The sequence below is a fragment of the Saccostrea echinata genome, unplaced genomic scaffold, assembly GCF_033153115.1.
Source record: "Saccostrea echinata isolate AGI-Se365-2 ecotype Australia unplaced genomic scaffold, CSIRO_AGI_Sech_v1 ptg000016l, whole genome shotgun sequence".
NCBI classification, from domain to species: domain Eukaryota; kingdom Metazoa; phylum Mollusca; class Bivalvia; order Ostreida; family Ostreidae; genus Saccostrea; species Saccostrea echinata.
The window spans coordinates 8,945,001-8,970,155 of NW_026889765.1; the positions used below are offsets into that span (position 1 = coordinate 8,945,001).

The 25,155-nt window shown below is 33.7% G+C and overlaps 2 protein-coding genes across 2 annotated transcripts in view; both read right to left on the minus strand.

Annotated features, from left to right (window-relative positions):
- Positions 1–23,477, minus strand: part of LOC133188403 (histone deacetylase 4-like) — an 86,970-nt gene extending 63,493 nt beyond the window's left edge. Inside the window, exons 1-2 of the mRNA XM_061323808.1 lie at positions 23,399–23,477; positions 5,727–5,784 (exon numbers count right to left, since the gene is read on the minus strand). Of these exons, the coding sequence (XP_061179792.1) occupies positions 5,727–5,748 (22 nt within the window). The 5' untranslated portion in view covers positions 5,749–5,784; positions 23,399–23,477. The remainder of the gene's footprint in view (positions 1–5,726; positions 5,785–23,398) is intronic.
- LOC133188404 (actin-related protein 2/3 complex subunit 2-like) overlaps positions 1–25,155 on the minus strand; it is a 136,168-nt gene that overhangs the window by 50,479 nt on the left and 60,534 nt on the right. The gene's annotated exons all lie outside the window — the stretch shown is intronic.

The window sequence follows — 25,155 nt, forward strand, 5'->3', positions numbered from 1 at the left end:
AAATTGGTTTTTGGATAAATGGGGATCAAGTTTCAAGAGCTGAATCTGTTTCTTATTATCATCAATGGGTATTAATATTAAAGTCTCTTAATGAGCTAGGACATCCCAAATATATAAATTTACCATGTTTGTCTTTGACTAAAGGCTATGTTTGCAGATAAAAGTCTATTATTCTTACCCCCTAAAAATGTAAAATTAAAATTTCTAGGTTATCCATATGAATTACGTTTCTTTTTCCAAGGCCTTCATGGTTCTTTATTAAAAAAAAAAATCCATGACAAATCTGTGTAACTTTTGCTATTTATCATACATGCTAAATCTTTATTTCATTACTTTCTGAAGACAACCATCTTCTTGTGCAATTATTTATTTGCCTTTGTCTTTCAAAACTAAATGCATCCGTTTTCATTTTTTACTTTTAATGAACAGTCCTTGCATAAATTATGTTTACTTAATTAATTGGCATTTATCATACATATACTAAAGAATTACTTTTTAACATGTGTTTAAAAGAATTTTTGAAAAATAAAAATTCTAATCTTCTTGAAAAACATAATTCTTCACCTTTTTACTTTCAAATCATAAGATAGTCTTTTCCTTTAACCATAATCAATAAAACTCTAACAAACAAGTGCAGAAAGTGCACAAAGAATGAAAATCTAGTGAAAAAAAAAACAACTCATTTTTGAGGGCCCCCAAAATAGCTCTTATCACCATACATAGCTCTTTGTCCTCCATAATCACTTGGCCATACACCTTAAGCTACAATAATAAAGTTTTTATTTCTAACAGAGAATCAACTTTCTACTGACTCAATATTTAATATGTGGAATAATAATACAGTTGAACTTCGGTATCTCGAACACAGATATCTCAAATACCATGGATATGTCCAAGTGATTTGGAAGTCTCAAGCACTTAATATTTTACGTATTTTACCCCCAATATCTCGAACCCTCGGATATCTCGAAGTTTATTCTCGGTCCCATTGAGTTCGAGATAACAAGGTTTGACTGTTTAAACATGCTTGATATAAGAATACAGTAAAACAGATATAAACAAAATTTGTCATATTTGTTAACTTCACAACATACAGTATAATTTGTCTAATCTGGATTCTGAGTACCCGGAATTTTGCCCATTTCGGCTGAAAATTTTAGTCCTATACACTTCTTTAACAAATTTATTATAAAAATTTCTCTGTAGTCCAGATACTGTCTACTCTGTATTCCGAACGACCATGTTGGTCCCAATTAACAGTTGCCATCATTAAGGAATTTGACTCTTCAGTCCATGAATTTCTAGTGAAGTAATTTACATGGCTATAGTCTTGACTGTAATTAATATTTTCAAAAAAAAATATTTTGCTGGACATTCTTGCATAAAACTTTGATTTCCCCCCTCCTTTCCAAAGTGTGAATCCCATAGAACAAATTTGGAAAATAATCTTCAGTGAATGGGGATGCCTGCATATTACTTTGCCTAGCTGCGGCCCAGCTATTGTTAAATTTACCTACGAATTCATGCCTTTCAAATCTACCAATACCCTGCAATACTTTTACCCAGCTGAAAGCATGATTGTACCGGCCAGAAATGTTTGATGGAGAAAAATTCATAAATATTTGTTGGAGAAAAATTCATTAACATATATTCAATTAAAATTGCTTCCACAACGTATCACCTATTTTTGTAAAAGTACCATATGTTTCTATTGTCTCTTTGAAAACCTTGCTTTTTCCCAACTTCTTAATATAAATAAACCCAGGAAATTTTGAATTTTCTGGCCACACAGTTCTTGAGAAAATCTTTTTTTTATATGACCCGCCCTGTTTTTTGCAATTTAATATCGTGCGATAATATATATATATACCAGAAGTCTCTGATGAGACTGTAGCTCTACTGGTCTGTTTGTATAACAAAAGAAAAGTAGCACTTGGATTTGAAACATTGCAACATGCAACAATAAATAGAATTATGTATCTTAATGTAGTCTAATTCTGTGCCAAGTTATACTGAAATCAAATGAAAACTGTAGGAGGAGTAGCGTTTTGAAAGTATTTCAGGGAATTTTCTATTTTTAGTAACCATGACAACACCATTCACCCAAATAAAAAAAAAACAGAAATACATATTATGTATCGTAGTGTATTCTAACTGTGTGCCAAATTAGATTGAAATCAGACCAAAATTGTAGGAGGAGTAACGTTTAATGGGAATTTCACAAAAATTTCTATTTTAAGTAACCATGGCAACACTGTTCATCGAATTCAAAAACCAATGCAATAAATTATGTATCTTAGTATAGTCTTCTTGTATGCCTAATTATATTAAAAGCAGACTAAAACTGTAGCAGGAGTAGTGTTTTAAAGGAATTTCACAGAAATTTCTATTTTTAGTAACCATGGCAACACCGTCCATTGAATTCAAAAACCGATGCAATAAATTATGTATCTTAGTGTAATCTACTTGTAAGCCAAGTTATACTGAAATCGGACCAAAACTGTAGGAGAAGTAGCGTTTTAAAGGAATTTCACAGAAATTTCTATTTTTAGTAACCATGGCAACACCGTCCATCAAAATCAAAAACTGATGCACTCAATTATGTATCTTAGTGTAGTCTACTTGTGTGCCAAGTCATATTGAAATCGGACCAAAACTGTAGGAGGAGTAGCGTTTTAAAGGAATTTCACAGAAATTTCTATTTTTAGTAACCATGGCAACACCGTCCATCAAAATCAAAAACCGATGCATTAAATTATGTATCTTAATGTAGTCTACTTGTGTGCCAAGTTATATTGAAATCGGACCAAAACTGTAGGAGGAGTAGCGTTTTAAAGGAATTTCACAGAAATTTCTATTTTTAGTAACCATGGCAACACCGTCCATCGAAATCAAAAACTGACGCACTAAATTATGTATCTTAGTGTAGTCTACTTGTGTGCCAAGTTATATTGAAATCGGACCAAAACTGTAGGAGGAGTAGCATTTTAAAGGAATTTCACAGAAATTTCTATTTTTAATAACCATGGCAACACCGTCCATTGAAATCAAAAAACTGATGCACTAAATTATGTATCTTAGTGTAGTCTACTTATGTTCCAAGTCATATTGAAATTGGACCAAAACTGTAGGAGGAGTAGCGTTTTAATGAATTTCACAGAAATTTCTATTTTTAGTAACCATGGCAACACCGTCCATTGAAATCAAAAACCGATGCACTAAATTATGTATCTTAGTGTGTCTACTTGTGTGCCAAGTTATATTGAAATCGGACCAAAACTGTAGGAGGAGTAGCGTTTTAAAGGAATTTCACAGAAATTTCTATTTTTAGTAACCATGGCAACACCGTCCATTGAAATCAAAAACCGATGCACTAAATTATGTATCTTAGTGTAGTCTACTTGTGTGCCAAGTTATATTGAAATCAGACCAAAACTGTAGGAGGAGTAGCGTTTTAAAGGAATTTCACAGAAATTTCTATTTTTAGTGACCATGGCAACACCGTCCATCGAAATCAAAAACCGATGCACTAAATTATGTATCTTAGTGTAGTCTACTTGTGTGCCAAGTTATATTGAAATTGGACCAAAACTGTAGGAGGAGTAGCGTTTTGAATAATTGTTTACAGACAGACGGACAGACAGACAGACGGACAGACAGACAGACAGACAGACAGACAGACGGACGACGGACACCTTACTATCGCATAAGCTCTTCTGGTCTCTGACCAGTAGAGCTAACTAGTAATCTGATCTACCCTTGAAAGAGGACTTCATTCCAATAAAGTTGAATCCCCTTTGAAAACAGAGAACTCTAATCAAAGAGCTTTGAGCCTAAAGCTGAAAACAAGAAAATATTGTTCAACAAAACTGAACCCCTACCCCTACCTAACCTCAATACCCAGCAAAAACACCTGAATTTGCCTATTACATACCACATAAATAGGTTCAATAATAGGTGCAAAATCAGGATTTGCTTTCGTATGAAATTACAATTAGCTCCTCACCATGAAGTCTTATTAACTTGTGTGATATTGAGTAGGAGTGAAATGGTTCACCGCGGTATTTTTTCTCGGTTTGATACACGGTGCAAAATCTCTATTTTTCGGTTCGGTTCATTTTTCGGTCGGGATCGTTATTCAGTCAGGTTTGTTTTACTATCTTAACTATAAATTTAAAGGTCGATTTCAACTTAAAGACTTAACATACCAGGGTTTGACACTAAGGCATGTCCAACCAACCCAGTCTACTAAATGAGTGGTCCAGTCATGTAAAATGTTCATGAACTAGACCGACTGGTCATGTGGATGAAATAAATGTTAACCCTCATTTCAGACTTTCAAATAAATGTCTTAAAAACGTTTTAAAAAAATTTTCTTAAGTTTTCGATTAATTGTAAACAGAGCCATCGCTCTGAAAAAGAAAACTTCTCTGCGTGACACAATCGCTATTTTTAGCCCCGGCTGTAATAGACAAGTCGGGATCGAAACTAGCTTCGTTCAGTATCAATTGGTTTGAAGAGTTATTGAATAATATATTCTTGAATTTATTTACATTTATCGTATCGAAAATTAACTTCCAATACGTATCGGGCAGACAGTTTTTCTCATAATTCTGTGAAAAAGTTGGGAATTTCAGTCACCAAAGGTTATTTTTAACTGTTTTGAATTAAAAATGATCAATAATGAAATAAACATTAAGGAGAGAGAGCACATCTTAAATAACTATTACAAAATAAGTAGACAACTATATTCTAACATGTTAGTTTTACAATCATTAAAAGTTTGAATTTGAAGTGTACTTTGTAAAGACAGTGAAACATGAACTTCCAATTTGGTAATAAAACCCAGTTTTTATCAAATCTATGGATTAAATGATATACAAGACTTTTTTGATAGACTTGTTAAAGATTCCAATATATCGCATATCGCTTTATAAAATATCGTATCGTATCGAAATATTTTGCTCAATACACAGCCCTAGTAAAAAGAAGTAAATATAATGAAAATATACCATTTAAATTTTGTTGAAAATATTGCAATACAGTTAAAAATATTGCAATATATATATATACATATATCGCAATATGAAATCTCTAGTTAAAACCTTACTCTATTGGAAATGGAAGTGTCCTAAAAACTCATCCAGAAAATGCAGGTCAGACCTAGCATACCTGGTCACTCATCCAGAAAATATAGGTCAAATCAAGCATAGGAAGCAAGTCTAATAATGTCCATCCCTAGATGTAAAAATCCATGCAAGCTTGGTGCAGATAGGACCTTTATGTTACACTATAATGACCTTTCTCCAAAATTTTAACCTGGTTACTTATATAGAAAATTTAGGCCAAATTCAGCATCTGATGCAAATCTGAGGGCATTCATCCCTTGATGCATCATCCATGTAAGTTTGGTCTAGAGATGCTTAAAGTTATACAAGGAATGAAGGAATGAAAGGTTACTTAATTAATTCCTTCTCCAAGCCATGAGGCTCAGAAGGCTGATGCTTATACCTGGTTTTTATGGTGTTAAGCAGATGAGAGTAATGGACTCCCCCTGGTTAGGACATCAGTCCATTGCAGGTTAGTCCCCAGCATAAGCCAGTACCCATTGTACCTGGGTGGACAGAGACAATGCAAATAAAATGCCTTGTCTAAGCACACAACACATAATATCAAGTGCCCACAGTGGAGCTTGAACCAGTGACCCTTGAGCAAGAATTACTTACATGGGTAGTTATTGGAAGACATTGCCTCAATTCAATACTGTCTCTTTACCATGTCAGTCTGAAAAAAAAAATTCTTTGTAATGAATACTGCATTATAAATATTTTATAAAATGCATTACAGTAACTTTTATGTTTTCATCTGCATTGTTATACTAATAGCAAATCAGGTGAAGATTTCACAATTTTTTTCAAAAAAGGGGGATGATTGCAACACATTTGAAGAAAAGCTAAGAGAACTGTAGGCATTGTGTGGTGGTGACCGTTGGTGGGGAGAAAGTTGGCGTGTTTAAGTTGTAGATTTATGTCCCTTGCAAGGTTATTTCACTCATATGAGATGTCACCAGATGCTGGTGAATGCCCTTTACTCGACACTCAGGGCCATTGATCAGTTTGGGTTCTTAAGCATTCCAACACCTGCCATGACATGGGTACTTGGTTAAACTCGACGTAGGTTTGTTGCAGCTGGGGCTAGAACTGACAAACCCATGGCATTTGTATACTGAGCAAGCACTCCCCCAACTGACCTACCATAATGCTCTTAGTACAGTGAACAATGATGAAAAAAAAAGGCTATTTCATGGGCCAAGGAGAGGGGGTATATCATAGACACAACATTCCAAACAATTAACAAAATCCTATTTTGTTGGGGCTGGCTAGATTAGGACAAGAGGGAAAGAGAAAAGGAGACAACCCCTTTTTCTCTTTCTTTTCCCTCGATCTCCTTATTATAAATAAAAAATACCTCGAGCGCTTGAATTAGAAGTCAAGAGCAATGCACATGGTCATATAAATTGATTAATTAGGCAACATACTTAGGAAATCAAAACCTTTTCAGTTACAGTTTCAGTAACATAACTTTAAATTATGTTCTCTTTTCAAAAATATTCTTTTTTTAATATTGCATAAAAATGTTGCAAAAAAAAAAAAAACAAAAACACAAACAAATAAACTGAAACAAACAAAAAATGTCAGATTAACCTGTAAATGTAGGGAATAAAAGATGTGTTTGTGAAACACTGATGAATCTGTGTATAACACCTTATGTCAAGGTTAAAGTTTCTCAAATGCAAGTCAAACTCCAAGGTCAAAGTCAAAAGGTCAGAAATGTTGGTACCCAAGGGAACCTCTCATCATTAGGAAATGCAAAAGTGAAATATATGAAAGCCAAAGCACCCCCATTTAAAAGTTATGGCCAAAGTTAAAGTTTGATAAAATCTTGCAAGGTCAAGATGTCAAACACATCAGTACCCAAAGAGGTATACAAGGAATACGAGCCTTAGGTCCAACCAGTGAAATGTTATGGGCAAGGTTAAAGGTTTCTGCAGGCAAACGAACAAAGAGACTGACAGAGTTGAGACTAAAATTGGATTATGTGGCTATAAAAAAAAGTTCACTGCCTAGCCTTTGCACATTCTACTTTCAGCATTTCATCAATACTGCAGCTCTATCTACCTGATATTGCAGATCCAATTTACAGATCCATATTTCAGGTGGTAATATTATACCCTGCCTAGCTTCTTGATATAAAAAGTTCAAAAGGTGACCTTTGGAGCTTGAAATTTTGAACTTTAAAATGTAGCATTTAGAAGTTTGTACATTTGACTTTTCTGATTCCAGTCTGCTACATTTGAGGTATTTGCAACCCGCATTGCCTAGGTCTGGAAATTTTCTGAATCAGGAAATTAATATTCTCATATGATTATTTGGCATTAATTTATTGTATTTGTATCCCCAGTAATAATCTTGAGTCTTGTCCCTAAAAGTGGCCTTACTAACGGAAATTGCAATATCATGACTGATATGTCAATGACCTTCCATGGTTGCATGTTGGTAGTTTCAGGGGGGGGGGGGGGATAAATTCCTGTTTGAAGACCATATTAAGTGGGTTTCCTCAAAGACATATAGACAGACAAACAGACAGATAGAAGTGAACTAAACCTAATCTGGTAAAACACACAAAAAGCAAATGATAAAATTAAGTTTGCTGAAATCATAATATAATAGAAAACTGATTAAGTAATTAGACTTCATCAAAATGCTGATAAATACCATCAAAATAGAGCTGGGAGGAAGATTTTGAACCAGCATTAACCATATTAGATAATATGAATTACATGTACTATATGTAACAGTATGATAACCTGAGTCCTCTTAGTCTTCATATTTATTTACAAAATAAAATATCAATGATGACAAACCTTTACACAACGAATTGAAATACAGACATCATACATTGATTATATATATAATTATTTAGTTATAAAGTATTCCACCATTCCACAAATTGTTTGATAGCTATTTTAATTTACATCTTTGTATATATAAATAGTCCGACTCCGTATTTAAATGGCAAACTTTTTAATCAGCTATCATTAAATATACCACATAATACTGCATATGTGAATTGTCTGTCTGTCAAGTCTCAAAGGAATACATTTCTCCAAATACCACAGTATTTGAAATTTTACCAGGATCTACCTTTATAATGCCCATATACTCTGTTTCCCTAACCACCACTTCTACACCTTTATAAGCAGTGTTCAGAATATAATTATCCCATCACTGAAATGATATTGCCCATCAGAGACCAAAACGACGTGTGGGCGACTAGAAAAGGTATAAAACATCGGAGCATAATGTATCATAATTAAAGCAGTCATTTTAACCAATGAAAATTCAGTCATAATTTACTGCAAGTTTCATAAACCATATTTTTTTAAGTCTGCTAAGACTGGCACCTTAATCCAGATAAAAATACATGTATCACCTTCATTTGAAAGTAAATTATATCCACAAAAAACTACTGTAAAATCATATATATTTTTTTAGTTTTACATTTAACATAACATTATGTCTATAGAAAATCTTCAAAGTTAATGTCTCCTGCCTCAGAACCTGCAATTAGCTGTTTGGAAGTTTGGGGGTTTTTCACAATCAATACCAAAAGGAAATGATAAATATTCCAGTTTTAAAATTATTTCAGTTTTTTTTTCAATAAATGTTATATTCTACGCTTTTTTAATCAAATATATACATGTAAATAAATATATTTGACGAGGAAATAGGAGTTATTTCTAAAATCTACAGGAAATCAAAAAGATAAATTAAAAAAAAAAGTTATTTATTTTCTTTTCTTTATGTTAAAAAAAACAAACAATAAAAACTGAACCCTCTGTGACATTTTGTCATAGGACTCTCATTTCTTCTTTCTGATCTCCAATTTCAACGTCCGTACTAACAAGTCACAGAAATGATGCAGCATTTTCATCACTATCTCAATTTCCTCTTTGGGTAAAATATCTTTTCCATGCTAATTAACAATTTCATAATCATTATCTATCTGCTTCCACTTTAATTATTTTCTTCCTTTTCCCCCCATTCCAACATGCTATACAAATCCTCAAACAAATAAACTCCTTTCCAATCTTTCAACTATTTCAATTCTTTTTCCCCCCATCTTTTCAATGTTCAGTTATAAAGAAAAAACAAACAGCAGCATGACCCACCCAACCCCCATTCTCTTGGATTGCTTACCTTTATTATTGTCCAAAACTCCCAGTGCCTCAAAAAAATAAGAGAAAAAAATATCAGCAACAGCATAAATCTCGTAGTGATTCGGTACCTAGCTTGGTGCTGCGGCTAGAGGCTTTTAATTGAATCTGACTATTGATCAGTTTTCTCTCTCTCTTGTATCATCATTGTTAAAGATGTCTATATATAGACCCAATGCTGCACTGTACAGGTTTCTTATTCAAGGGCCAAGATTGATCATCAAATCTAAATATAGCCACAGCGCTCCAAGCTCTATGGAATTAACAAGGAGAAGCTGCGTAAATTGCGGATACTGTGCACAATTTAATATCAGTCGCATACATCTTTGGTCGCCAGAATCGTTTTTTTTTTTAATTCTAAGGATTCTATGGGGAAAAATAAATAATTGCTAAACTTCAATTCTGATTTATTTTTGTCATCATTATGAGGTCTTTTAGCAGATTTTGGATTTCAAGCCAAAAAAAAAAAAGAGTTATCTTTACGGGGGAAGTGGCTTCGGCTTAAATGACAAAATGGCAGTCCTTATAAGAATATGGTATTGATTTTACTTTTAATGTCATGCCAATTTATTAGGCTTACATCAAACCCCATAAATAATCAGGGGGAAAAATCCAGAGAAAATAAGGTAATTAACAAGCTCGGGGATTATATTTAGGGCACTGGGAAGTAATACATCTCCATGGAAACTTTAAAGGTACAGGCATTACTATTGGCTAAAACTTTAAATTTGGCACAACTAGTTGCATTATTGCAGAGATGAGGCCTTTTTTCAGACTTTGATCAGCACTTTTTTAAATGTCTGCCTCTACTTCCTTATGAAGGCAACCTTTAATTATGGATATAGGTATCAGCAATAAATGGGGTCTTAATGAGGTGTAGTCAACTTTTCATTGCAATAATTCACTTTTTATGCTTACCTAAGTGAAAATATAACTTCAAAGGAAACTGCAAGGATTCTAGAACTTAACTCTTAAGTCCAGTTTAATGATGCACTCAAATATAAAGAAAAATAATAACATATCTTTAATTTCTGGAAGATTTCCGATTTCTTCATTCTAAATTCTCTTAAATATCTTCCCTTCAGGCTGGTACTTTGTGGTTCTAATGAAATAAACACTGAATGATGCAGATCAATGCTGACAAGACCATTTCCAAAGATATTTTTTTTTAAATTAAAGTTTGCATGATGAAAATTACACATTACTTGATGCATGTATTTCAAGTAACTACAACTTTTAAGGAATATAACCATGAAAAAATTTCAAACATTTGTGACTTGTCAATTTATAAGCAATAATACACTGCCAATTAAATCATAATATTTCATTGGGATTAAAATTTTCATGGACTCTTAAGATTCCATGGTTGGATGAACCTGTATATATTCATTCTTTAAGGTTCATTGATACTCCGATAAGAGAGGCAACTCTTACTGAGAAAAATGGCTATTATTCTTTTCTTTAATTATTGATCAGTTCAATTATGTTTAAATTGTGAGTTTAATCTTTTGGAAAGTCATTGGCTACAAATCAAAAAAAAAAATTTGAGTGAACAGAGGGACAAATGAACCTAAAAAAAATGTGATTTCATAGTACATGTATAAAGATTGAAGGTCAAAAGACTGGGAAAAGTAGGTCACTGTGCTTATTTTTATGCTTTGTAACCCTTATCTAAATTTATCCTCTAAATAAGAAGTTGGAATAATGTTAAGTCAGCCTACGTCAGCCCAAGTATTTCCATAGTATTCTTACTGGCATCTTGTTTATCTCTTAAATTAACATTTATGCAAGATTATACAGACAGCATCAAAGATTTTTAACATTGCTAATTGGCTTAATGAAAAGTATAAATGTGTGAGTATTTTTTAAATTCCCAAATGGCAAACCAAAAAAGTAAACAAAAAAAAAATGAAAATGTCACACTTCTTTAATCTTCACACCTTATCTTAACAGGATTTTAAAAAAAATTCAATATTAAATTTCACCATACCCTGTGATTTAGCTCAGGTCTCCATTACATAAGCTCCGTATCTCCATCTTGATAAAAAAAAAATCTTATAATCTGTCTTCTTCTTGTATACCGTATACACAGCCATTACGGCATTAAAAGTTTGGGAATTTGAAGAGATACATTGTAATGCATTTACTGTGCTGTGTAAGAGCTTCCATTCAACAGATAGTGCCTCGGGGGAGAAATATTCCCACTAATTCAACAGTTTTCAAAAGCAGCCAAGTCATGCATCATGCCCACAAGCAACCTTTGCAAAAAAAATTTAATATTCAAATAAAATCTCTGCAGCAGTATGGCCATTTCCTCTCAGCAAATACTGGTAAACTAAATGTTACTTGCTGCGCAGAACATTTATGTATTAAATGCACATAGCAATGGATAAAAAAATGTAAAACAGTGAAGTTTCCAATTCCTATAACCAAGATATCTCTAAAAGATATGTTGCAATTACAATGTTCATCCATATTTGATATACTGTTACTGGAATCAAAATTTTTTTTCTCTCCTAATTACTTGGGTCATCTCATACTAATGTATAAAGGGTTATTTTTGCCCCATCTTATTTTTGCCCTTTCACACCTACAAACAATTTGGCCCCATTTTGAATTCACCCAAATACAGTTCTGTTTAAGAGATAATGCTGTTTTCTTTGAATTCACCAGTTTTAAATTTTGTGGACAGTTTTAAATTTGCCAACTTTCTAAAATAAAGACAGGGGCAAAAATTTCCCTGTATACAGTATATATGTCATCAGAAGTTGAAAATGTAAATTAAACATAAAAAAAGTTGAGAATGTAAATTAAACAGAAAGGTTAAGGATATTTGCTCCTCAGCCAGTAAATGATAACTCATGAAATTATTATTTAATTATAAAAAGTCTCAAAACAAAGCTTGAAGTTGAAATCTTTTCGTGCAACAATTTTCATTTCAGGCATCTTGATACGATTCCAAGGTTCTTCGAAGTCTTAGAAATGGTCTTGCGAAAAGCTGATATTTGTACCCATAAAAGTACAAAAACAAATACATTTTTAGAAAACTTGAATTTCTTTTTAATATTTAGCCTAAGATACTAATATTTATTAGCACGATATGAAATTAGAAGCAATCTCTGATGTCTTGCAATGATAGAACAAGATTTTTACACTATGTATTACCTAACAATTGAAGTAAACAGAAGAACAAAAGTACTGTTTAAAAAAAACAATGAATTTTCTCCAAATGCCTGGATACCTGTATTTTTTTTTATCCTAAAATATATTTGTTGATCAATTTTTAATAAGAAAATGCATAACGGGTGCTAGGGCTGTCACAGTTCCCAAATTCTTCAGGTCGAGTCAGTTCTGTAAATTTTCAGTTTGGTTTCTGGGTTTTCGGTTTGGTTATTTACTTCTATTTCGACCTTAATTTCATGAATCTAACATAAAAAAATATTTATTTGTTACATTACATTCACCTTGAAAACAAATCTTATCCATGTTGACATCTTGACATTGGTTTTTAGGACTACTAGGACAACACTAGCTACAACATGGCCATTTTTGCTTGTTTTGATAATTATCTAATCCTTTCGTGACAAGTGTTTTGTCATGGAATGAAGTATAATTCAGTTGCAGTGTTTATTTATCACTGTTATCGTCATCATTCTTTTGATTTCGATGCCATTTTTTGTATAAAACATATTTTAATATATAAACCAGACCCAAACCAAAATCTGGAAAAATGGAACCAAAACCGAACCGAACGACTTGGACCGTGGTTTTGGGTTATTTCGGGGAACCGTGACAGCCCTAACGGGTGCATCTATTTGCGTCTCCTGAAAAGATATTTTGAGATTAAATAATTTTCCCTGTAATACGATTAAGAAATAATTCCTGTGTAGGAGGAATTGCTAAATATACACAGACACTCGAGAGATTTTGTTGGCAAATACTGTAAATTCCTAATTATACGCAAGGAATAAATTATCGCGTAATTATGCAAGAAGCACCACTCGCGAAATAAATTTACTCGCTTTTATTGTATGTATGTAAAATCTCTAGATAAAAGGCCCATTTGCGAATTATTGATCTCGCGATTTGACGTCCTTGGGTCATTTCGCGATATTAAGTACTCACGTAAAATAAGGAATCTACAGTAAAATCTATGCCAGAAGAGTGAGGTTTTAATTTGCCAACAAAATCTCGAAACGTAGGGGTATATTCTAAAACAATGTCAAAGATGAGGGAATTATTTCTATACTGCTACAGTGAATATTTAAACTTCCATATAGAGAAATGTAGAAGCTAGATTTGGACGTCATCAGAAGTGTCTTATGACATCACAATTGATTGCTACTCCTGTTCATTTGTATCTCAAGTAATGGAAAAAGTGCGATGTAATCTGAACCTGAATATCATTGGCATGGATATTTCCATTATATTTTTATCAGTGTAATCTGAACCTAAATATCATTGGCATGGATATTTCCATTACATTTTTATCAGAGTTCTCACTAAGACTTTCTTAAGACTCAAGGATTTTGAGAAGGCTAAGTCCCAGCTAAATTTGATGCATCCCAATAAATTATGTTGAGTCCCTGTTGAGTATCTTCAGAGACATAAATAACATTTTTATGCCCCAGGATAAAAAGATCCCGGGGGTATATTGTTTTTGTCCTTCTGTCTGTTGTCAACTTTAACCTAGCCCATAACTATTGCGCTGTCAAGGGTAAGGCTTTAATATTTGAAATGAGTGTTCAATATGACAAAACCTTTCCATTGGTACAGAAATTTTTGAGCATGTGACCTCAACTGTGACCTTTGACCTACATTTGAAAAACTTTAACATTGGCCATAACTATTGCACTGTAGTCTACATCCCACTCCAGAATTGTGTTACCATCGGATGCATAGTGTTTCACAAACACATCTTGTTGTTTCTCAAACAACAACACAAGAGGCCCATAGGCCACAATGCTCAGAATACCCCTCTCTAACTATAAGAGTCTCTGAATTCACACAACCTGTGGATGCTCCATAAACTTTAGCCTGGTCACTCATCCAGAAAATGTAGGTCAGATCCAGCATCTGAAGCAAGTCTAGTAATGTGCATCCTTAGGTGTATCATCCATGCAAGTTTGGTCAATATAGGGCTTATTTTTATAAAGAAATGAGACCTGCTCCAAAACTTTTAACCTGCTCCAAAAATATTAACCTGGTCATTCTTTAGCTAAAATTGCAGCATCTGAAACCTTGACTGGAACAATGAAACATATTAGAGGCACTGTCCATGCATTTCTGATTAATAAAGGGCATAGAAGTATTCGAAAAGAAATCTGCTCCAAAAAATTAACCTGGGATAAATACATAGCCTACCCCTAACTTCATTGAGGTGAGCAAATAAAGTGCTTGTTGTAATTGAACTTTCATATACATTTGTGGTATCTCGACTTTATTATATAAACATGCAGAGTGCAAATACACTCAAACCTCATTATCTCGAACTTGATGGGACCGGGAAATTACCTCGAGATATCTGAGGATTCGAGATATCCAGGGTAAAATACTGAAAGAATAAGAGGTTGGAACTTCCAAATCACTTCGACATATCCATGGCATTTAAGATATCAGTGTTCGAGATACCAAAGATCAACTGTAACTTCATACCTGTATGAAGTTTTTTAAAGGTCATAGGTCAGGTGTGGCCCTTCATTTGAACATATTGAATCCCCCAAGGATATTTTGGGACCTGAGGATGTTTCCATATCAATATAACTAATCATGGCATTGTTGTTCTTGAGAAGATTTTTTAAAAAAATTTCTTATGTATTCCTTTGTTAAACTTTGATTGCCCATTGTGGTCCAACCCTACCCGGGGGGGGGGGGGGGGGGGGGGGGGGGGGGGGGACGAGATTTAAACAAATTTGAATCTACACTACTTGAGGATGTTTCCATATCAATATGACTAATTATGGCTTTACTGTTCTTGGTAAGAAGATTTTTGAAGATATTATGCTATATATATTCCTATGTAAAATTTTGATTCCCCATTGTGGCCCCACCCTACCCCCGGGGTCAAGATTTGAACAAATTTGAATCTACACTACCTGAGGATGCTTCCAGATTATGTTTTGCATTTCTTGAACAGGAGATTTTTAAAGATTTTTCCTACTTACTCCTTTGTAAAACTTTGATCGCCCATTGTTGCCCCACCCTACATCCGGGGGTATTGATTTGAACAAACTTGAATCAACACTACCTGTGTATGTTTCCATATTCATATGACTAATCATGACTTTATTGTTCTTGAGAAGATTTATAAAAGTTTTTCCTATGCATTCCTTTGTAAAACCTTGATCACCCATTAAGTTCCCTCCCTACCACCACGGGTCATGATTTAAGGAGGCTGGGGGTCAACAAATTAACCACAAATTAACCACCAGATTTAACTTAATTTTTTAGATATGATATCTTAAGCTGTCAACTATCATTTGGCAAAGAAAAATTTCAAAAATTTTAGTTTTAAAATTTGATCATTTTCTATATCTTCATATGGAGCTCTTCTTCTAAAGGAGATCAATATAGTCTAAAAATGGCCACAACCCCCCAGCCTCTTTAAACAAAATTGAATCTACACTACCTAAGGATGCTCCCATACTATGACCTATCATGGCTTTGCTGTTCTTAAGAGGAAATTCTTTTTTTTTAAATGTTCCTATATATTCCTATGTAAAACTTTGTTCCCCCATTGTTGCTCCACCCTACCCAGGGGGTCATGATTTGAACAAACTTCAGTCTACACTTAGTACACTATCTGAGGATGTTTCCATATCAATATGACTAAACATGGATTTGCTGTTCTTGTGAACAAGATTTTTAAAGATGTTTTTCCTATATATTCCAATGTAAAACTTTGATCCCCCATTGTGGCCCCATCCTACCCCAGGGGGTCATGACTTGAACAAATTTGAATTTACACTATGTGAAGAAGGTGTATTTTAAAAGTCTGAAGTTCTTGGCCCAGATTTTTTAAAAGATACCACCAAATTTTTGCTATTTCTGAATTATCTCCACTTGAAAGAGGGTGTGGCCCTTCATTTGAAGAAACTTGAATCCCCTTCACCCAAGGATTGTTTGGTTGGTTGAAATTGGCCCAGTGGTTCTGGAGAAGAAGTCAAAAATGTGAAAAGTTTACAGACGGACGGGCCACAGACAAAAATGTGATCAGAAAAACCACTTGAGCTTTCAGCTCAGGTGAGCTAAAAAAAAAAAAGATCTCTTCAACATCTGAAGTTTCAAATATAGTACATGTTTGCATCCTTAAATTCTACCCTGATTGCAATCACCAAATGAATATCTCTCTTAGGTTAGCATAACCTGTACCTATTCCAGCACGGGACACCACTTAAAAGTACATTGCATCTTCTATATGTCAAAATGTGTGTACCTGAGAAACTAGGTCAAGTAACACTTTCCAATAATGCTGTATCCATTGCATTCCCAGTCATGCATTTATCTTAATTGTTCCATAAATAACTTTTTAATTCTTTGTAAATTAACATTTAAAGTTGAGAGCTTTTATAGCAAACCAAACATTAAAATTAACTGCATTCAGGAGAGAGCTATTTACAAATTTAATGACACCAACTTCAATAATTGGAACACTAAATTTGCAATTATTTATTTCTGTAGAATTCTAACACAAATATGAATAATTTTAATGAACTCTTCTTTAATGTATCAAAAAAGCCTTAAAGATTAGTCATTTTTTGACTGAATTCTACTAGACCATCAAAAAATTCCACTTGCTAAATTTTTGGATTTTTTACAATTGCTCCAGCATTCTTAGTAGGGATGTCAAGTAAAGGCACCTGAAGAATGGATACTGTTAAACCTCCTTCCCTCCACCCTTCCGAGAATTTTTATTAGTCACAATTACTTACCAAAAATACACATATTCCTAGACTATCATATTTATATTCTGATAATCTGATATCATTTTCTGTTTTTCTGTCAAATTTTAGGGATTGGCCATCTAAGATATATAGAAATACTAAAGGTAAGAAACAAAATCTTATAAACAAACAGGGGTTCCCTTCTATGAGAGAGATTTTCAACATTAATACACAAACAATGGAATGTATGCAAGAGGCAGATCAGGGAGATGACGTTTTACAAGCGTCTTCTGTCCATATCCAACTCAAATGTTTTATTTATCCTAAATTCATGATTATTTACCAGATTTTACTTCCACTGGCAGCGAATCAAGAGGTCATGATGTATATGACTTGTTACATATAATGAAAAGTCCTCAGAGAAAGCTAACCGAGGATGCCACAGTCGACAAGCATGGCCTCCTGACTTGCTGCCAAGGAAAGGAAAATGAACCAAGTCTGGTAAAAAATCACAAATTTCAATATATTTATAAGAGAGATAACTCTTGACAAATATTACTAGAAAAGTATTTAAATCAATCACATTCAATTTCGATCACTTTTTTAAATTGAATGTTTCAGAAGTGAAGTCACCCTTGAAATCAAATGTTTTGCATTATTTTAAGAGGTATACTGTAAATTCCTTATTTTTCTTGAGTACTTATTATCGCAAAATGGCATTTGAATGTCAAATTGCGAGAAAAATAATTTCGCGAAATGATGCGATAATAAATTCCTCATGTATATTTAGGAATCTACAGTAGTTAATGGAACTTCAGTAACGTGTGAACACCTACTATTGTATTTCGGGAGGGGTTTTCCAATCTTGCTGTATGGTACCTTATGGTAATAAAATCCTGTCTTCCAATTTACAATCAAAAATAGATTCAAGCACAGATTAAAATCAAGAGGCCCAGGGGCCACATCACTCACCTGAGCACTTTGGCTAGGAAAAAGCAGAAATTAGTTCAGTATTGAAAAGTTTAAATACAAAAGTCATTCAGGGGAAAGGGGGGGTATGATTTGAACAAACTTGAATATACACTTCCTAAGGATGCTTTTGAATTAATATGACACATAATGGCTTTGCTGTTCTTAAGATGAAATTTTTTATTGAAATATCCTTTATATTCCTTTATATAACTATGATCCCCTGATATGGCCCCTCTGTTCTAGGGGGTCATAATTTGAACAAATTTATATATACATTACCTGATGATGCTTTTATATTATTATGACCAATCATGGCTTTGCTGTTCTTGTGAAGAATTTTAAAGATTTTTCTTTTATATTCCTATGTAAAACTTTGATCACCCATTGTGGCCCCATCCTACCCTGGGGGGTTATGATTTGAACAAACTTGAATCTACACTACCTGAGGATGCTTCCTTATCAATATGACTGATCATTGCTTTGTTGTTCTCGAGAAGAAGATTTTTAAATATTTTTCCTATGTTTTCCGAATGTAAAACTTTGATAGCCCATTGAATCTTTAATCTACACTATCTGAAGATGCTTCCCTATAAATATGACCAATCATGGCTTTGCTATTCTTGAAATTAAAGAAGATTTAAGATTTTCCCTATGTATTCCTTTGTGTAAAACTTCGATCACCCTCTGTGACCCCATCCTACCCCCCGTGTTTCATGATTTGAACAAACCTGAGGATGCTCTTCTAACTATATATCTGATATTTTTTGTGAATCATTTTCAAACATTTATTGCATCCCTTGGTAAGCATATTTTTTTTCAGTTATCTGTTAATATTAATATACAGATTAAATGCAGGCAAAAGACAACCTTTATGTGTGCACTACTCACAGCATTTGGATAACTAATATTGATGCCTTTAAAAAATATCTTTAATTATTATTTTAAGAATATTTTGCAATTGCAATTTTTTTTCTTGATTTTTCCTATCTGCAATTGCAGCAAAATACAGCAAAAATTGGACAATGCAGAAAAAACTGTAATAGAGTAAATACAACTCAGTAAATTTATACACTACAGTAACTTTAGGATACTTCATTATTGAGATGAAGATTACACAGATTTTTTCCTATACCTTTGATCTAGCTCTTAGTTTAATGGCCCCACCCTACCCCTGGGGGTCATAATTTGGACAAACTTGAATCTACACTATGTAATGTACCTTTCATCTTCTGGCACAGTGGTACTAGAAAAGAAGAATTTCAGAAGATGCCACTGAATTTTCATCAATTCTTAAATATCTCCCTCTGAAAAAGGGTGTGCCTCTTCATTTGAACAAACTTCAACCCCCTTCACCAAGTTTGTTTGAAATTGGCTCATTAGTTCTGGGGAGGAAGTTGAGAATTATTTTATTGAAAAGAAAATTTGTAACTTACAGTGGCAAAATTTTAATATGTCATTTATTAAATTCATTGATTAAATTTTCAGAATAAAATGACATTGAAGGTTTCATAGTTAAGTATTGACCTGAATTAAGTGTGCATTTTCTTAATAATGAAAGTCCTTACAGAATCTGTATTGCTGATTTGAACACTTTGAAGGACATGAGAATTAGTTTTTGTTAATTTTGAAAGTATTCGAGTCATGGTTTTTTAAAGTTATTTTTTAACTTCAACTCCAGGCCTAATAAACAAGTGCAATATTAAGTATTTTATGTACAGTTAGCCTCTCACAATTGTCTATCACTTTATTTTATCCAATGAAAGAGTTATTTTCCAAGATTCTTTGATAAGTACATAAATATCATTTTTCTTTTCTTTGTTTTTGTTCCTGCTAGCCCTGATAACAATATTGTTCTATCGGAAGCCATTTAAGGAATGAATTTAATAGCTACTCAAGTTATACTGCTATAACCTGGGTTGGGGCAGTTTACGCTTTATAAACCGCGAAAACAACGAAAATTAAATTATTTTATAATGACTTCAAACTTCGGTACATGGTTTGTTAAAAAACTCCCATATAATTGTTAACACCTGCATTGATAATTTACTGGTACCACAGGGGGCTTGCTCCCAGTGTGTAATAATTTATTTAAAAAGTCATATACGAAATGCTAAAACGATGCGTGTTGGTTTAGTATTTTGAATATGACTTCTTAAATAACAAGAGATGTTTGCCACCCCCCCCCCCCCAAAAAAATATTTGGAATTTTTTTAAGTCCAAGGGGCATAAGTCTGTCAAAAATTGCTCGATCCTACTCAATACAGAACTTGACCTAGATATTCTTATGATAAATCTGCATACCAAATTTCATTTCAGTATGTGCAACCTCTGCAAAGAAAATGGACGGAAACTGCAAATAATTGGAATTTTTCTAAGTCAAAGGGGCATAACTCTGTCAAAAATTGCTCGATCATACCCAAAACAAATCTTTGACCTAGATATTCTTATGATTAATCTGTATACTAAATTTCATTTCAGTATGTGCAACCTCTGCAAAGAAAATGAACGGAAACTGCAAATAATTGGAATTTTCCCAAGTCCAAGGGGCATAACTCTGTCAAAAATTGCTCGATCGTACCTAAAACAGAACTGGACCTAGATATTTTTATGATAAATCTGTATACCAAATTTCATTTCAGTATGTGCAACCTCTGCGAAAAAAATGAATGGAAACCGTGGTGGACCGACAGACCCACAGACCAATGCAGCAAAGCAATTAGGAGTGAAACGGTTCACCGCGGTATCGATTCACCGCGGTATTTTTTCTCGGTTTGATACACGGTGCAAAATCTCTAATTTTCGGTTCGGTTCATTTTTCGGTCGGGATCATTATTCAGTCGGGTTTGGCATAAGGTAAAATATGTTACTCAGTATAAATAAGTATAGAAAACATAAATTTTTTATGACTGATAGCTTGTAAAATAATTTTTGACAGTCAAATAATTTTAATCAATTTCTTCTAGTCAATTTGCAAATAAAATTCATAAAATATGTGACTAGATTTAGAAAAAGAAAGCATAAAACAACGTTGAATTTCTTTCTTTTCTATCAAAATGTATCGTATCGAAAATAACCGAACCGAGAGAAAATTATACAATACGTATCGAACCGTGAAGGAGGTGTATCGTTTCACCCCTAAAAGCAATATGCTCGCCCTTCTTTGAAGGGGGGCATACTTATCATTCGCCGAGAGCAAACCCCTCTGCCAGTACAAAGCCCATGGCATTGTTTACCTACGTTTGAGTTATGCAAACTATTTTGGTAACCAAATTCAGAAATTTTCGAGATTTCCGGGTTGTTCAGCAAAAATTAGGTGAAAAGCATGACCCGCTGTGTCACAAAAAATAATCAGGTTAGGGGTCGAAAAATCCGGTTTAACCCGACAAAATATTAGCGACAGATGTCAGAAAAATGTTATCAGAAAAGGAAAGCTCATTTCAGACTTCAGTTCAGGTGAGCTCAAAACCCAAGTTCCCTCATATAATTTTTTATGAGAAAATGTTGCATGTTAGGGCAAGAGAAAAAGCACTTATGTCCACTCATCCTGGACAATTGAAAATTGGTGAAGGACATGTGGATGTCATAATCTGAAATTTATATATCTAGTACAATGTAAAGTATATAATTTTTATATTTAGTAAATTTATATCCCATTTGGGATATAATATGATCCCATTTCAGGGTTGTGGATAACCACTCGCCCACTCGCAAATGCCAGTAAAATTTGCTGTGGGCGATAAGATATTTAAAATCTGGTCGCCCACATGGCGAACGATTTTTTTCCGGAACATAATCACATTTCAGTTTTATATTTTATGTACTTTCAGTTTTTAAGGAAACGCTCTACTAACCTAGATCATTTGTGTTGCGTACAAGTATATCATTCAAACATATACGTGACTGAGATCAAACATGGCAATTTATCGAAGCGGTTAAATCTCCGTTGATACAAGAGCAAATGTTTGAGATTGTTCTAATTAGAAATATTGTAACAATCAGCTATCATGGTTGTCACACTCCATTCGACTAGTTATTCACAGATAGAATATGAATTACCATGTCAAATGCATACAATAAAAGATCGGAATCAAACTTCATCTCACTCTGTATGTAATTTATTTATTTAATATGCCCCCTTGTTAAACCATAGAGGCTTCAATTGTATAAGTTAAACACTACAAGATGTAATGAACATATTATCAGATCAAAGTTTTTAGAAAAGAGAAAATGTGACAACAATACGTTATATTTCCATTAGTGAACTCTTCAAAATTAGAGGCGCATTTGGTCGTCTGACAGGGACAGCATGGCGTTGCGGATAATACAAAACATGCCAATCTCAATCCGATTTTTAATGTTAAATGTATTTGTCATTCCAATTAAAGAATGGAAGAACTAAAAGACATATGTAAGAGAGCGAGAACCCTAAATTTATCATCCATTAATAAAAAATACGACTTTTCCGAGGCATGTATATTGTATTTAGATGTAGCATACGATAAATAGATACATACGATCAACAATATAGATATAAATTGATATCGTTGTCATTCCTACTCTTGATGTATATAAAGTCCACAACAATAAAATATTTCATTTGCATTTTCTTAGGATTTGTTCATCGACATTCAACATACTGTTTACATGTTTACGTTACGTTTGTCCCTGAAATCCCGCGAGATTTGTACATTTACCGACTTTTTCACAAAAGAGCTCACTAAGAAGTATAACTCTTCCATAGTGGAAATAGAACGTATTCATATACTGTGAACATATCAATACTACGAATAAGAAAAAATCAATTAGAAAAATTTAGGATTTTTGTTGTTATTTTTAATTTAAATATAATGTGGGCCCGTGAATCACATTGTGGGCCCGTAAAATTTGAAAAGTTAGGAGGCCACATGGCCCCCTAAGGTTTCAAAAGTTAATCATAGCCCTGCATTTGGGTGATTGGTCCCAACCAGCATAATGTAAACAACTCTATATAGACCCTGAATGACATGGCCTATTTTTACCCGAACCACCTGGTCCAGACTACAAGGTGGCAACATACGTTCTTGAGCCTTTCACTTCTAAAATAAACTATTTTAACTGTAGCAAAGTATAACTTAGAATACCCTTATGGGACAGACATTTCGACGGTCCGATAACAAAAATCAACATAAACAACACTTCGCCTCCACACCGGTTTTGTCATTTTCTGTCCCGACACTTGCAGAAGAGATTGGTAAAACGAAATGCATCAATCATTTCTATTACTTACAGAAAATCCACCCTCTTCCTTAAATAGGTCTGGTTTTTGCTTCTATTTTTCAATGCTCTATATTTTTTTTCGTTTCTTCTCTGGTCGCCATTAAATTCGAGATCACGTGACCACAATTCACCAACCAAATGATTGAATAATACCCACCCAAAAATAGATTGCGTGTTATTGAAAAAATGTGTAAAAATAGAATTTGGCCTACATAAATAATGTCTAGGTAAAGGTTGTTGGCTCGAGATCAATGGGCGGATCATAAGAAAAATGCGAACATAATCTCATATATGACAGTCTCCGAAGCGCCAGAGACATTAACAGATAAATAACATTTTTTTAGATCTTTGTTGGTGTTGTACAAATAATTAAATTTATTATATGATTGAATAATTCCCATCTCTCCGATTGGCTGAGATCCAATAATGTTAGAAAAATACTACATTATATTGACCTGCACGTGACCTTCCAGGTCAATATAAGGAATTATTTCCAGGTCAATATAAGGAATTATTTATTCTACATTGGACCAAAAATAGATAATCATATAATAAAACAGTTATTGCTGTTTTTTTTGAGGTCAATACGATGATTTAGACACCTTCGAAGTACAATATTCACCTCGCCCTTCGGGCTCGGTGAATATTGTACTCCTCAGGTGTCTAAATCATCGTATTGACCTAAAAAAAACAGCAATAATTGTATAATATTATACAACTATTTACTGGCAATGTCCCCAGGCGCGTAGTATCGAAGCGGGGGGGGGGGGGGTATGTTTTCCAAATATAACCTCACATGGCCATAGGAACCGGGGAACACTGGGGGGGGGGGCGTGCCCCCCCTCCAATAATTTTGCCGATAGATTACTATAGTAAACAAAGATACTATATGCTTGTGCCCCCTCAATAAAAACGTCTGATGACCTTTTTTTTTTTTTTTTTTTTGCTTGTCAGGAAATTTTTGGTAGTGCCCCCTCAACTGTCAACTGAAAAATGTATATGGTTGTGCCCCCCCCCCCCCAAACTGAAATTGCTTCCTACGAGCCTGCATCATGTTGATTGATAAGCTGGTTAACCCCCCCCCACCCCCCCCCACCCCCCATATTTTTTGCTGCGGTATAGTTCAAGGTTTAGGTAACGTGCTTCTTTATTCTTTTTGTATTGTAGTGAAATTGTTCTTCTTTATCTTTATTGTAGTGAAATGTGGGGACTAGATCTCCAATTCAAAGATATTTCAATTATAGGCAAATATCACTTAAATTTATTAAAGATATCCTTAATTGCAGTACACTGCAAAACAGTTAACAGGTTAAGAAAAGCTACAGTGTAATTGTAAGTGCAAATGACTTGGGTCAAATATCACAAATAGTTATCAAAAATATTGACGAAAGAAGTTACATTGTCAAGTAAATGCCTGTGTCATGGAATTTATTTTTCTTCAACGGGTGTGAAATATTTTAAATGAACAAACATTTAGGTAAACTAGAAATATGTCCATATGACATGATTGCCCCGCTCGGGGTTCATTAGTGATGTAACATGAAAATGTGTGTTATAGTGTATGAAGTTTGATAAAAATCTTCAAAACTAAGTTTTATTCACAATAAATAGTTGAGTCAAAGGTCATTGGGAAGGTCAAGGTAGAAAAAAAGGCCAAAGTTGGTAAAGTCTCACCAAAAATGTATCGGTGCATAAGCTTACATAAAAATATCTTGAATAGATCCTTTGAAACTGAGCTAAACAGAAATTTGGAAGAGTGAGGTCAAA